Consider the following 12,017-nt stretch of genomic DNA (forward strand, 5'->3'; position numbering starts at 1 on the left):
CTATCACTTTTTTAGAACAAATAAACTACCTAATTACGTATCGTTTATTGTCCCGGTCACTGTCTTTGTTCTGAGCAGGATTCTCCAGCGGTTGATGAATGAAATATTAATATTGATGTAATATTAATATGTAACGTCTTTAAAGAAAGAATGTATTGGCCTAATATATATACACACACACACACACACACACATATCAGTCAAAAGATTGGAAACATTACTATTCTCATTACTCGTCTGCTCACCAAGACTGCATTTATTTGATCAAAAATACATATATTTTGAATAATAAAATTATTCTATGTGAATATAGTAAAATATAATTTATTTCTATGATCAAAGCTAAAATTTCAGCATCATTTTCTGTCTTCAGTGTCACATGATCCTTCAGAAATCATTCTGATATGATTTAATATCAATGTTGGAAACAGTTGTGCTGATCAATATTTTTTTCAGTGATACTTTTTCAGGATTCATTGATTAATACAAAGTTAAAAAGAATTATTAAAAATAGAAATCTTTTGTAACATTATAAATCTTTACTATCGCTTTTTATTAATTTAACACATCCTTGCAGAATAAAATGATTCATTTCTTCCAAATAAAGAAGGAAATAAATGAGTGACCCCAAACTTTTGAACGATAGTGTATATTCTTACAAAAGATTTCTATTGTAAATAAATGCTGTTATTTTAAAACTTTTTATTAATCAATGAATCCTGAAAAAAGGATTGAAAAAAATATTGATCAGCACAACTGTTTCCAACACTGATAATAAATCATAATTAGAGTGATTTCTGAAGGATCATGTGACACTGAAGACTGGAGTAATGATGCTAAAATTCAGCTTTGATCACAAGAATAAATTACATTTTAAAAAAATATTAAAATCTATTTTAAATTGAAATACGTCACAATTTTTTTTTTTATCAAATAAATGAAAAATTTGACTTTTATTTCACTTAAATTAATTTGTGTAGCTTTGTTTCTTTAGTTTTTAATTAATGCAAAGTAACTTGATTTACTAATTGACTACATACATATTTAAGGCTTAATTTGTCCCTCATTTCAGGGACGTGGTCTTTAGAGAGGAGGGATGTTTGGATTATTCTTGCTCTTCTCTGTCCAGTAGAGGTCAGCGATATCAACTACAGTACAGGACAATAAGTGTAAAGCTGGCTCTTAACATGTCCACAGCCATGTTGCATCATACAAGACATGAGAAATCACAAGCACATGAGATACCTTGGCACTTTTTTTATTGCAATAGCTCTATTACAAGCAAAAAACAATCTAATAAATATACACAAAAAACAAAATATAAAAATGTAGAAGTGACCAAAAAAAAAAAAAAAAAAAAAAAAAAAACTCAAACACCCTCATCCTTGAAACCAAACGAGGTGCCGTGTATAGCATGTCGACTAGAGAAGGGATATCAAAAATTACAATATTTACAAAAGGAAGACGGCGCTGATAATGCTCTGCTTCAGTCATTATTATCAACAAGCTTTCAGCATAACTGAGTACTGACCATATGAACAGCAAACTGTTGACACACTCAAATGCTTCTTTTTTTTTTTTTTGTCCAACTCTTCCTTTCAATCATTGTAAAAGGCAAACAACTCGACACAATATCAGAATCCCCAAAATATAACCTCAGTAGAGCCCCAAGTATAAAAACAAAACAAAAAAACACACGTTTGATTATTTTCCCAGGCTGTCACGGTAGTTATTGTGTAGCAAAATCCCCAAGAAACGGTATACTACTGTTTTTTTTTTCTGTTTTTTTTTTTCTTTTTCATTTCACATTTTACTTACATTAAAGCAACGCGATATCATGACACAATAGCTAGTCAAAAAAAAAAAAAAAAAAAAAAAAGAGCGCGCGAACGAGTGTGACGTCACGCAACCCAAACGAGTGGAAAATCACTGACGTATGATTTCGTCCCAACAGAATCTGGACTACTACTGTAAAGCTTACACATCTCACTACACAACCACAACCTCAACCCAAAACCTCTTCATATAAAGCTTTCAGGTACAAGCAAGAGGAAAAGGACTAGAAAAAAAGGCCCAAGAGATGAGAGGTTTTCTGAAGTCGTATATACACTGAACTCCCGCTCTCAAACCGTGCCGTAAACGCGGTGACCGTCACTCAATAAATAATCAATAAATAATCAATAAATAAAACAAAACGTGGGGAATGCAGAGTAGCACGACTGTGATGTGGCAGTTTGTAAGACTAGTAGTGAAATGCAAATACAGAAAACCACGAGAAGTGCCGTCGAAACACCCGCCGTTTATGTAAACAATGCCGTTGCATTTTAAACGAGGACAGGAAAGCCGTGGTCGTGGAGAAACGGTATTCTGCATCACGTGACTTCACATTAATACTAATTAGAGGATTTCATGAGCGTTTTCAGGAGGTAGCAACTCAGAAACACTGTCACGTAAACAAAAGGAAAAAAAAAAGTGCACGATTGGAAAAGTGTCTTTTAAATTCGTCCAATTTTAAGTTTTCATGGACACTCGCAGGGGCCGTTTTCATGCGCCGTTTCACGACTCTAAAGCGAGACAAAATCCACCCCTGAAAAAATATTTTGACTTTATACAAATCAAAACCAGTGGAACTAAGTGTGGCGAGCTTATACAAAAAATGAGATTCAATATACAAGCTTCTCATATTTACACGGATCCGTCGTGGAGGAACACAAACCTGTAACCAAAAGAGCCATGATGCGTTTCAGTTCGTACACACAAAAATAGAAGTGCTAGATATCTGAAGCTCACAGTTCTAGTTTAGCGAACCCGCTCTAGTAAACAAGACCGAAAAACAAAAAACAAACAGTATCATTCGGACAAAAACAGACAAATGAAACCGGTTGTTGAGGCAGTTATGTGGGAAACACGGAGCGTAAGAGGTTGTGCAGTTTCTCAGTCTGTGTTGTTGGAGGTCTGAGGAGGAGGATGATTCCTCTTCATCGCTCCAGAGGTCGTGTCCTGATTCTCCCTCGGGCACCGTTGTATTACTCACTCAATCTGCAGGGATGAGGAGATGGATATTAAGTTAGATTTAGATATTAGCATTCCTGGGTTTGATTTCCAGGGGAATTATTAAACGCATAGCTTTCATACAACAGAAGTCGCTTTGGATATCAAGCAACTTTTATATACTGGAACCACGGAAATCAGTAACTTTTCTTTTTTAAGTTTACTACCTTAATATTAACATTATTTAGACTGCTGTCTAAACATTTATGGTTATATTTTTCAAAAATTAAGTCTGCTGTAACAAAAAACAAACAAATATTAATGGGTTGAAAAATATATCTGGATCCCAATCAGTTTTGTCCTTAACAATTCATAATAGACTTTAAAGGGTCAGTTCACCCAAAAATGAAAATTCTGTCAGTAATTACTCTCCCTCATGTTGTTCCAACCCCGTAAGACTTTCGTTCATCTTCAGAACTCAAATTAAGATATTTTTGATGAAATCTGAGAGCTGTCTCACTCCTCCATAGGCTTCTCTGTTAGTGAAACTTGCCGGCCTAGAAAAGTTAGTAAAGACAATGTTTAAAATAGTCCAAGTGACTACAGTGGCTCAACCATAAGTTTATCAAGCGACGAGAATACTTTTTGTGCGCAAAAAAACAATAAAAATAGCGACTTTATTCAACTCTTCATGTTTCTCTGAGTAAGTTCACGTAGTGTAACAGCAGCGCTTCTGGGTTGTACGTCAGAATGGAGGCTCACTATTGGCCGACGCTGGTCATGTGTGTGATGCTGGCCAATAGTGAGCCTCTGTTCTGACGTACAACCCAGAAGCGCTGCGCTGTTACACTACGTGAACTCACTCAGAGAAACACAGAAGAAAATGAAGAGTTGAATAAAGTCGTTATTTTATGTGTGTTTTTTTTCGCACAAAAAGTATTCTCGCTGCTTGATAAACTTAAGCTTGAGCCACTGTAGTCACTTGGACTATTTTAACAATGTCTTTACTCACTTTTGTGGGATGGCAGATATCGATTACCTAGAAGCCTGTGGAGGAGTGATCCAGCTCTCAGATTTCATCAAAAATATCTTAATTTGTGTTCAGAAGATGAACGAAAGTCTTACGGGGTTGGAACAACATGAGGGAGAGTAATCACTGACAGAGTTTTCATTTTTGGGTGAACTAACCCTTTAAAGTCTATTATGAATTGTTAAGGACAAAACTGATTGGGATCCAGATATATTTTTCAACCCATTAATGTTTGTTTGTTTTTTGTTACAGCAGACTTAATTTTTGAAAAATATAACCATAAATGTTTAGACAGCAGTTTTCTTAAATGCTTAGAAGCAAAACCTTTTAAATGCATAGGTTGAATGGTTTCAGAAAATAAACACTTCTCATCTCTTATGATATATCATCTCTTAGAGTAAAAAAAAGAACATTTGAAGGGACAGTTCAGCCAAAAATTAAAATTCTATCATCATTTTCTCGTTCAAAACCTGTATGAGTTTCTTTCTTCTGTTGAAGACAAAAGACGACATTTTGAAGAATGTCAGAATGGACCCCATTGAATTACATAGTATTTTTTCCAATACTATGGATGTCAATGGGGTCCATAAACTGTTTGGTTACCCATATTTATCATCTTTTGTATTCAAAAGAAGAAACAAATTCAAACAGGTTTTAAAGAACTTGAGGGAGTTTTCATTTTCGGGTGAACTAACCTTTAACCTTTGCTTATAGTGTGTGGAATTTCCTTTTTTTGTTGTTGTTCATTAACAGAAGATGTAATATAGTGTGAGTGCAAGTCTAATCAAAGCTTTTATAAATATTGCAAGCAAATAAGCAAGACAAATTGTCAACTTCAGCTGACTCTTATGATAAAGTGAATGCAATTTCACCCGCAAACTTCTTGTTGAAATGATGTAGGTGTGAAAGAAAATCATCAGCAGCAGCAGGAATGCATCTTTGATGGACCAAGAATTCAAACATTTTAAGTCATCTTGGTAAAAGTTTTACTTTGACCGTCAAAACTGTGAAAGCGAGTATTTTATGCAGCATGCAAGTGGGTTCCTTTAATATCATACTTGCACATCACAACATCTGTGCGCATGAAGTGTTCTTTACCCAGTGCTTTTCAAAGTGTGCAAAACCAAGTTTCAAATCATGTTCAATCAATAATAAAAAAGAAAAAAAGAATGTCTTTGAAAGCAACAGCAATATTTTTCACTATAACAACAGCAAGTTGAAATGACAATTCTGTCCATCGTCTCTTCTTAGGACAACTTAAGTAAGTCTTAACAGTCTTAAATAAGTCTTAAGAAAGACTGTTTACATTACTTTACATCACATAGCTTTCTTAATAGTTTGCATTCAACCATGATGACAAACTCAGAAATGAATGTTGATGCAGCATGCAGCCTTTTACTTGCGGTCACTTATCTTGTAGCATAATGGGAGACAGAGATGCAACCAACCTTTTGAGGCAGTGGCACGTCCTCCCGAAACGGAGAAGTCTATACCAGCGTACGCATCGCTCTCTTGGAGGTTGCTGTTAGCGGTGCGCGGAGGGGGCGTGTCACAGGCAACTCTGGCCACGCCTCTCAGGTCCAGAGCGATGTAGTTGAGGTAGCTGGATGAGGCGGTAGCGGCGTCCGAGTGCGACCACATGCTATCGAAGGAGGTGGAGTTTTGCCATCTGCTAGCTTCCGGGGGATTCTGATTGGCTGAGGGTCTGATCCCGCAACCGCTAGCGAACGAAGCAGGCGACGGGATGAAAGTCTCTGAACTGTGTCGTCTCCTTCCCTGTGGATCCGCCCTGATGACCTTCGGCTCCGTGTGAGCGAGCCGTTCGGAGACGCAAAGATGCTGCATCGTTCTCAACGGACCGTCTCCGTCGTGCGTTTTCTCGGGATCCAAATTAGCGGACGCTTGTCCATAGGAGCATCCTAAGGGACGGGCGTAGTTAGGAGGGTTCCACGGAGCTACAAGCGAGTGCCGAGGAGGCCGGTCCTTCAGGAGGCTATCCATGTTTAGTCCCAAATAGTCATGCTCCGGTGAGGAGCAACATAGGCGATAGCAGGGCTGGGAAGGCGGCGGAGTTGAGGGCGAGTCTACGGAGGACGGCGACACTGCAGTGTGACAGGGACGCGACACAAAGTCCATGTGAATGTACTCTCCGGGACTAGGCGGGGTTTGGGGATCGGGTGGAGACATGGGAATGTAGTCCATCTTTTGGTGCTTGTCTCGGGACGGGGCTTTGTAGGAGCGTGGGAGAGAGAAGTATGAGGCCTTCGGGCCTTCCGGTGAGGCTTGGGAAAAGCCTTCAGTCACGGTGAGTTGGGACATGTCCATGTAGTCGTCGTACTCCGCCTGCTCCCTGCTGGAGGTGCCGTCGCCCGGGAGCATCATCATGTAGCCGAATCGTTCCGCTTGCTGCGAGGAACACGGGTGGATGGGATGGTTTGCTCTGGGATGCATAGGGGTGTAATCTGCATTCGGAGAGGGAGCAATGCTGTAAATCATAGGCATGTAGCCGTCATCTTTCGGGAGTTTCTTCTGACACTCAGAGCTGAGCAAGAGAGGCTTGTTTGGATAATGCAACTCAGACTTATAAGCTGACTTCAGGATGCACGAGCAAACCTGGTGTCGTTTCGACTCCACCGGGCTCGGTTCGTCCAAAGAGGATGAGGTTTGCGTAGCTTTCTGCTGCGTGATGCTTAAACTCCCGCCTAGTTTTGGCTTGGACGAATGTGCTAGCTTAAGGAAAGTCCTTTCCATATAACTGCTCTCCTCTTCGAAAGTCCTTGCTCCATCTTTATGCCAATCCATGGTCATGTATTCAGTCAGACGGTAGTCTTCCCTAATCGGAGGCGTGCCGCCGTGGGATTCGGGAGTGGTGCAACTTGCGTGGAAGTACCTGAAGTCGCACGGGCTCGGGCAGAATTCGTCAGAGGAGTTGAAGCCGCCGTCACTTGGCGAGCCACAAATGGAGGAGCTAGAGGGGCGAGTGTGTGTGTCGGAGGCCGAGCCATGTCCACTACTGCTGGACACGCTAATGGGGCTGGTGGCGGACAGGAAGTGAGACACAGGAAGTGATGCGGAGCGGGTGTGCTGGCTCGAACTTGGTGAGGCGTGAGTGCAGCAGCTGCCACTTTCTTCCCGGCCCACACTGAGGATCGGGGTGTTTAGGTGCACAAGGCTTCCCGTGCCGGAGCTGAGGGGTCGATCTTGAGTGCCTTCACCTTCGCTGGACGTCCGGTAGCGTTGTCCTCGCCCTTTGTTTTTCCCGGTCGGCGGCGTTCCCGTCACCGAATCTGTTCTGGATGGGCGCTGCAGTCCGGTTTGGCTTGGGGGAAGGTTGCCGAGATGCCGACGAGTCGTTATAAACGGAATTGGATTTGAGCTGGAGGACTGGCTTTTGCTCCGCGGCCTAAAGTCCGGAAAGGCCTTCAAAGCCTTCATAGTGTCCAGAATGGTCTCGTGCATGTTCTGCGCAACCACAGAGTCCTCGACTTGCACCCAGATTTCACCAGGGCCGATGGAAGAAGAGCGGCCCACCTCGATAAAAAAGAAGCTCTCGGAGTGGCCGCAGCGGCGGATGTTCATCAGCGGCAGGTTGACGGCGGGCGTCTCCGAGTTCAGCTTCACCAGGTGAATAGTTTTGGCGGAAAGGCACAGACGGTACACCCCCATTAAATTCCTAGTCTGACCCAAGCCTTTAGGTTTGACGTTTACCTGCCACACCTCCTTGAAAATAGTCCCCGGCGAAATCGTACCGTAACCGTCGTCAAGTTCGTCGTTGTCCAACTGCCCCTTTTTTCCCTCCGTCATAAGTTCAGTGAGCGACAAGTACCACTCCTCTTGCTCCTGTTCGCTCTCGGCGACCACCGCAAAGTACTCGTCTTTAGTATAAAGGGCAATGAGGTATTTGTTCTTGGCATCAGCCCTTTTGTTGACCGTAAAACACTGGGATAGGTAAATCACCCTTTTGGCAGGGCATGTAACACCGGAGGCAGCAGCTTTAAGGGCGTTTCGAAATTTCTTCTCGCTGTCGTAGTACTCCAGCCGACTAGGCCCGAGGTTGCTGGCGCCCCTAAGGACAAAGAACCTCTTGTGGCCATGTTTCTGTTTTCGGAGATAGCCACATTTCCATATGTCCCGGTCCACGCCGGAGGAGCAGACGGCGGCGGCAGCCAGGGCAGCAGCGGTGGTGTCGGCGCTGAGTACGCGGCAGAAGGCAGAGTCGTGCACCTTATACTGGAGGGGTGGCAGGTTCTTCCTCAATATAGCATCCTGAGGGCTCTCATCTGGGAACAGATGATGCACTTTAAAGTGGTAAGGCGGATGGTACCTCCTCTGTGGCTGAGAATGAGAGGAGGCTGTTAAGTGCATGGGCAAACGGGAGCTGTTATTGATTGAGGTGGTGGAGGAAGAGGAGGAAGATGAGGATGGTGGCTCCCCGGTAGCACAAGAGATGTCGCCGTTAGTCGCGGTCGTTTTCGTGACAACGCGACGCGGTTGTGCCTCCAATGTCAACATGACGCCGTGATTCGGTAAATGCGGCCGATCTTCCATGGGACAATGCAATGAAAGGTCACTTTACCTCAGCTTTACGCCGATGCACGGCCCATTTTGTTGGCTAGCTCTGATACAATTACACGTTCGAGTAATCCGTGCTGCTTTCCGATGTATCGCCGCGGTGATTGTTCAGCACGACAAGCACGACGAAACGTTGCATCTTCGCGGAGCCTCCATCATCGCTCGCTGCCATTATAAATCTTTATTTGCCCGCTTCACTCATGGTGGCTACACATCACTACAGCCCAGCGAAAACATCACGTGACGCGCACGTCAGCGTACTGCGCGGGGTGAACGGCGTCAGGAGACGCTGCTGATTGGTCCGCTCGTGTGACAGACAGCACTCTAAACCAATCAGAGCCGTCGTTCCAGCAACCGCTTCTTGTTGATTGGAGGAGCGCGCTGCCTCTGTGTGCTGGTGCTGGAATAAATATATTTGGAATGAAAATAAGAGCCAAAAGGCGAGAACGAGATGGTTTATTTCACACAAGAATGTAGTTTTACATTTTTTTAATATTGAAAATAAAATATTGGACGATTTTAAGGACTGACGGGGGCATAGTGTCTCGCGCTGATCTGTCAGTCAAAAGTTTGGACACTCCTGCTCATTCTTTATTGTAATAATTTTTATTATTATGACACTATTCAAATAGTTTTAGAATAATAGCATCAAATGAAATTTAAGTATAGAAACCATGTGGCTAGAACGTGGTAATGTAAAAAAAAAAGAAAGAAAAAGAGAAATATATATATTCTTCTTTTTTTCTATTTTATATATATATATATATATATATATATATATATACATTTATACACACACACACACACACACACACACACATATATATATAGTTTGCTGCAATCTCAAATAGTGACATTTGAAATAGTGACATCAAAAAAACTGACATTTGACCTCATTGCAATTATGGACAATCCCATGATTTATTGATCTACATTGTTTTTATGTTTTGCAGGGCCAGACAAACTTCATGTTTATGAGGATGGAGGAAGTTCATTCTTTTCTTTTAGTCTGTCTGATGTTTTATACTGACCGGATCTGACATGATTAATAAAAATAATAATACATTTACATGTTGTATCTGAATTTACTGCCTTAAATGCCCATTATGAATACTCAGGAGATGAAGCGAAGGTTGAAAATGAGCAGGATTTATTGAATAATCTCAGTTGCATCTGACTCACAAATTCAGCATGTCTTTAGTGCTTCTCAATAAACCTTGACATTCTCCTATCTCAGACTTACAACACAGCACACAACAAACAGTAATAGAAAATAGCAATAATTATTCAAATGAAATGAGTATATGAAATACTCATAACCGCTTTAATGCTTTAATGCATGTGGGCTGAAAGGATTTATCAAGTTACTGAGGTTGCATGTTTTAGAAGGATATAATATTTGAATATCAGGCTATTAAATAACGATAAACAGTCTACCTCAGTAGTATTTCCTTACACTACACTGGTGTTTCAACACACACTGCATGGCAGAGGGACTGAAAATACTGAAAAATGTCACAGTTCAACACAACTAAATATAACATTTACATCGAACATACACTGCCCTTCAGAAGTTTGGGATCAGTTCGATTTTTAAAGAATCTCTTCTCTTCTGCTCACTAAGGCTGCATTTATTTGATAAAAAATACAGTAAAAACAGTAAAATAATAAAATAGTAAAATAACTGTTTTCTATGTGAATATATAGTCAAGTGTAATTTATTCCTGTGATCAAAGCTGAATGTTCAGCATCATTACTCCAGTCTTCATGATCCTTCAGAAATCACTCTAATATGATGATTTGATGCTATAAAACTATAATAAAAATAATAAAAACATATTATAATGTTGAAAACAGTTATGTAAAAAAAAAATCAGGATTCTTTGATGAATAGAAAGTTCAAAAGAACAGCATTTATCTGAAAGAGAAAGCTTTTGCAACATTACATTATACACTATCGTTCAAAAGTTTGTAAGACTTTTTTTTGGGGGGGGGTGGGATTAACACTTTTATTCAGCAAGGATGCATTAACCCTTGTGTTATGTTGCAGGTCAATTTGACCCGTTTAGATTTTCTAGTTGTTGGAAATACTGGTTAACCTATGTTTTTTTTCTTGATATTTTGTGACTTTTTCTCATTTATCATCATGAACATGCATGCAAAGTTTCAACATGCTGGTGTTTTTTGACATATACAAACAAAATTACTGTTACTTTCGTGATGTTCGTGGGTCAATTTGACCCGCATATTTTAACGCTCTAAGGCAACTGTACGGACCCAAAATGATTACATTTCTTGGTTATATTTTGTTATTTTATTTTTTTTGCTACCTTATGAAGCTAAAAAATTTAGTTTTCCACACTTATTTCAATGCAGAAAAATATTTTGTCAGCCACAGATGGTAAAAATTACCTATCATTTATTTTTTCAAGCTACCTGAAATAACATTAAACCTTTTATTTTTTTCTTGATATTTTGTGACTTTTTCTCATTTATCATCATGAACATGCATGCAAAGTTTCAACATACTGGTGTTTTTTTTTTTGACATATACAAACAAAATAAATGTTCCTTTCGTGATGTCCATCATAGGCAGCTATTCAAAAGCAACTGTACAGACACAAAATAAAAACATTTATTTTATGTATGTCAGGGCATTAACTCCAGTTCTAAAGTGTAAGTGTATCTAAAAGTCCTCTAACCCAAACCAAACACACTTGAAAAAGCTAAATCATGGTGTTCAGAATTAATTGCAAATTACAAATGAAAATCTTTGACAGACACAAATAGTAAAATAAGCTCTCATTTATATATTCAAGATATCTGAAATATCTTGAGACTTCGACATAGACAGCAGGAAAAATGAGCTCAGATTAATTGATTAATTGTTCAGTTATGATGTTCTAAGCAAAAAAAAAAAAAAAAAAAAAAAAGTTGAAAAAATGTATATGCAAATATATATAAATATAACGTATATTCAAATTTTAAATAGTTTTAAAAAATGGTTACAAAACATTTTCATTAAATCATATCTTAAGATATATATTTTTTGGAATATTTGACAAATGCTGATATTAAAAGTTTACAGTTTGAACCTGAATCTTTGTTGTTTTTCATAGTGTGATTTTTGAGGAATTGTATTGAATCCAATTAGGGTCAATTTGACCCGGACCATAAGGGGAGTACACAGAATTCCAACATAACACGAGGGTTAAATTGATCAAAAGTGACAGCAAATCATCATATTAGAATGATTTGTGAAGGATCATGTGACACTGAACACTGTAAAAAATTATCGTAATTTTAACGGTAAAAGAAAAACTGTTAATTGGTTAACAGAGTTTCCGTACTATATACGGTAAATAACTGTGATAGATCTAATGGTACATTTAATGTAATTTTACTGTAAAATACCATTAAATTT

General features: G+C 39.5%; 1 protein-coding gene across 1 annotated transcript; it reads right to left on the reverse strand.

Annotated features, from left to right (window-relative positions):
• Positions 1-1,566: 1,566 nt before the first annotated feature.
• irs4a (insulin receptor substrate 4a) lies at positions 1,567-8,845 on the reverse strand. The gene is made up of 2 exons (XM_079847778.1): positions 5,470-8,845; positions 1,567-3,039 (listed from the first exon to the last, which is right to left on the reverse strand). Exons 1-2 carry the CDS (start codon positions 8,567-8,569, stop codon positions 3,035-3,037), a joined length of 3,105 nt encoding a protein of 1,034 aa, XP_079703904.1. The 5' UTR covers positions 8,570-8,845; the 3' UTR covers positions 1,567-3,034.
• Between the last annotated feature and the right edge of the window lie 3,172 nt (positions 8,846-12,017).

The sequence above is a fragment of the Squalius cephalus genome, assembly GCF_949319135.1.
Source record: "Squalius cephalus genome assembly, chromosome: 17".
NCBI lineage: Eukaryota > Metazoa > Chordata > Actinopteri > Cypriniformes > Leuciscidae > Squalius > Squalius cephalus.

What these genes read in the sequence shown, in the direction of transcription:
- irs4a (XM_079847778.1), bottom strand. Translation starts at nt 8,569, where the DNA reads ATGGAAGATCGGCCGCATTTACCGAATCACGGCGTCATGTTGACATTG.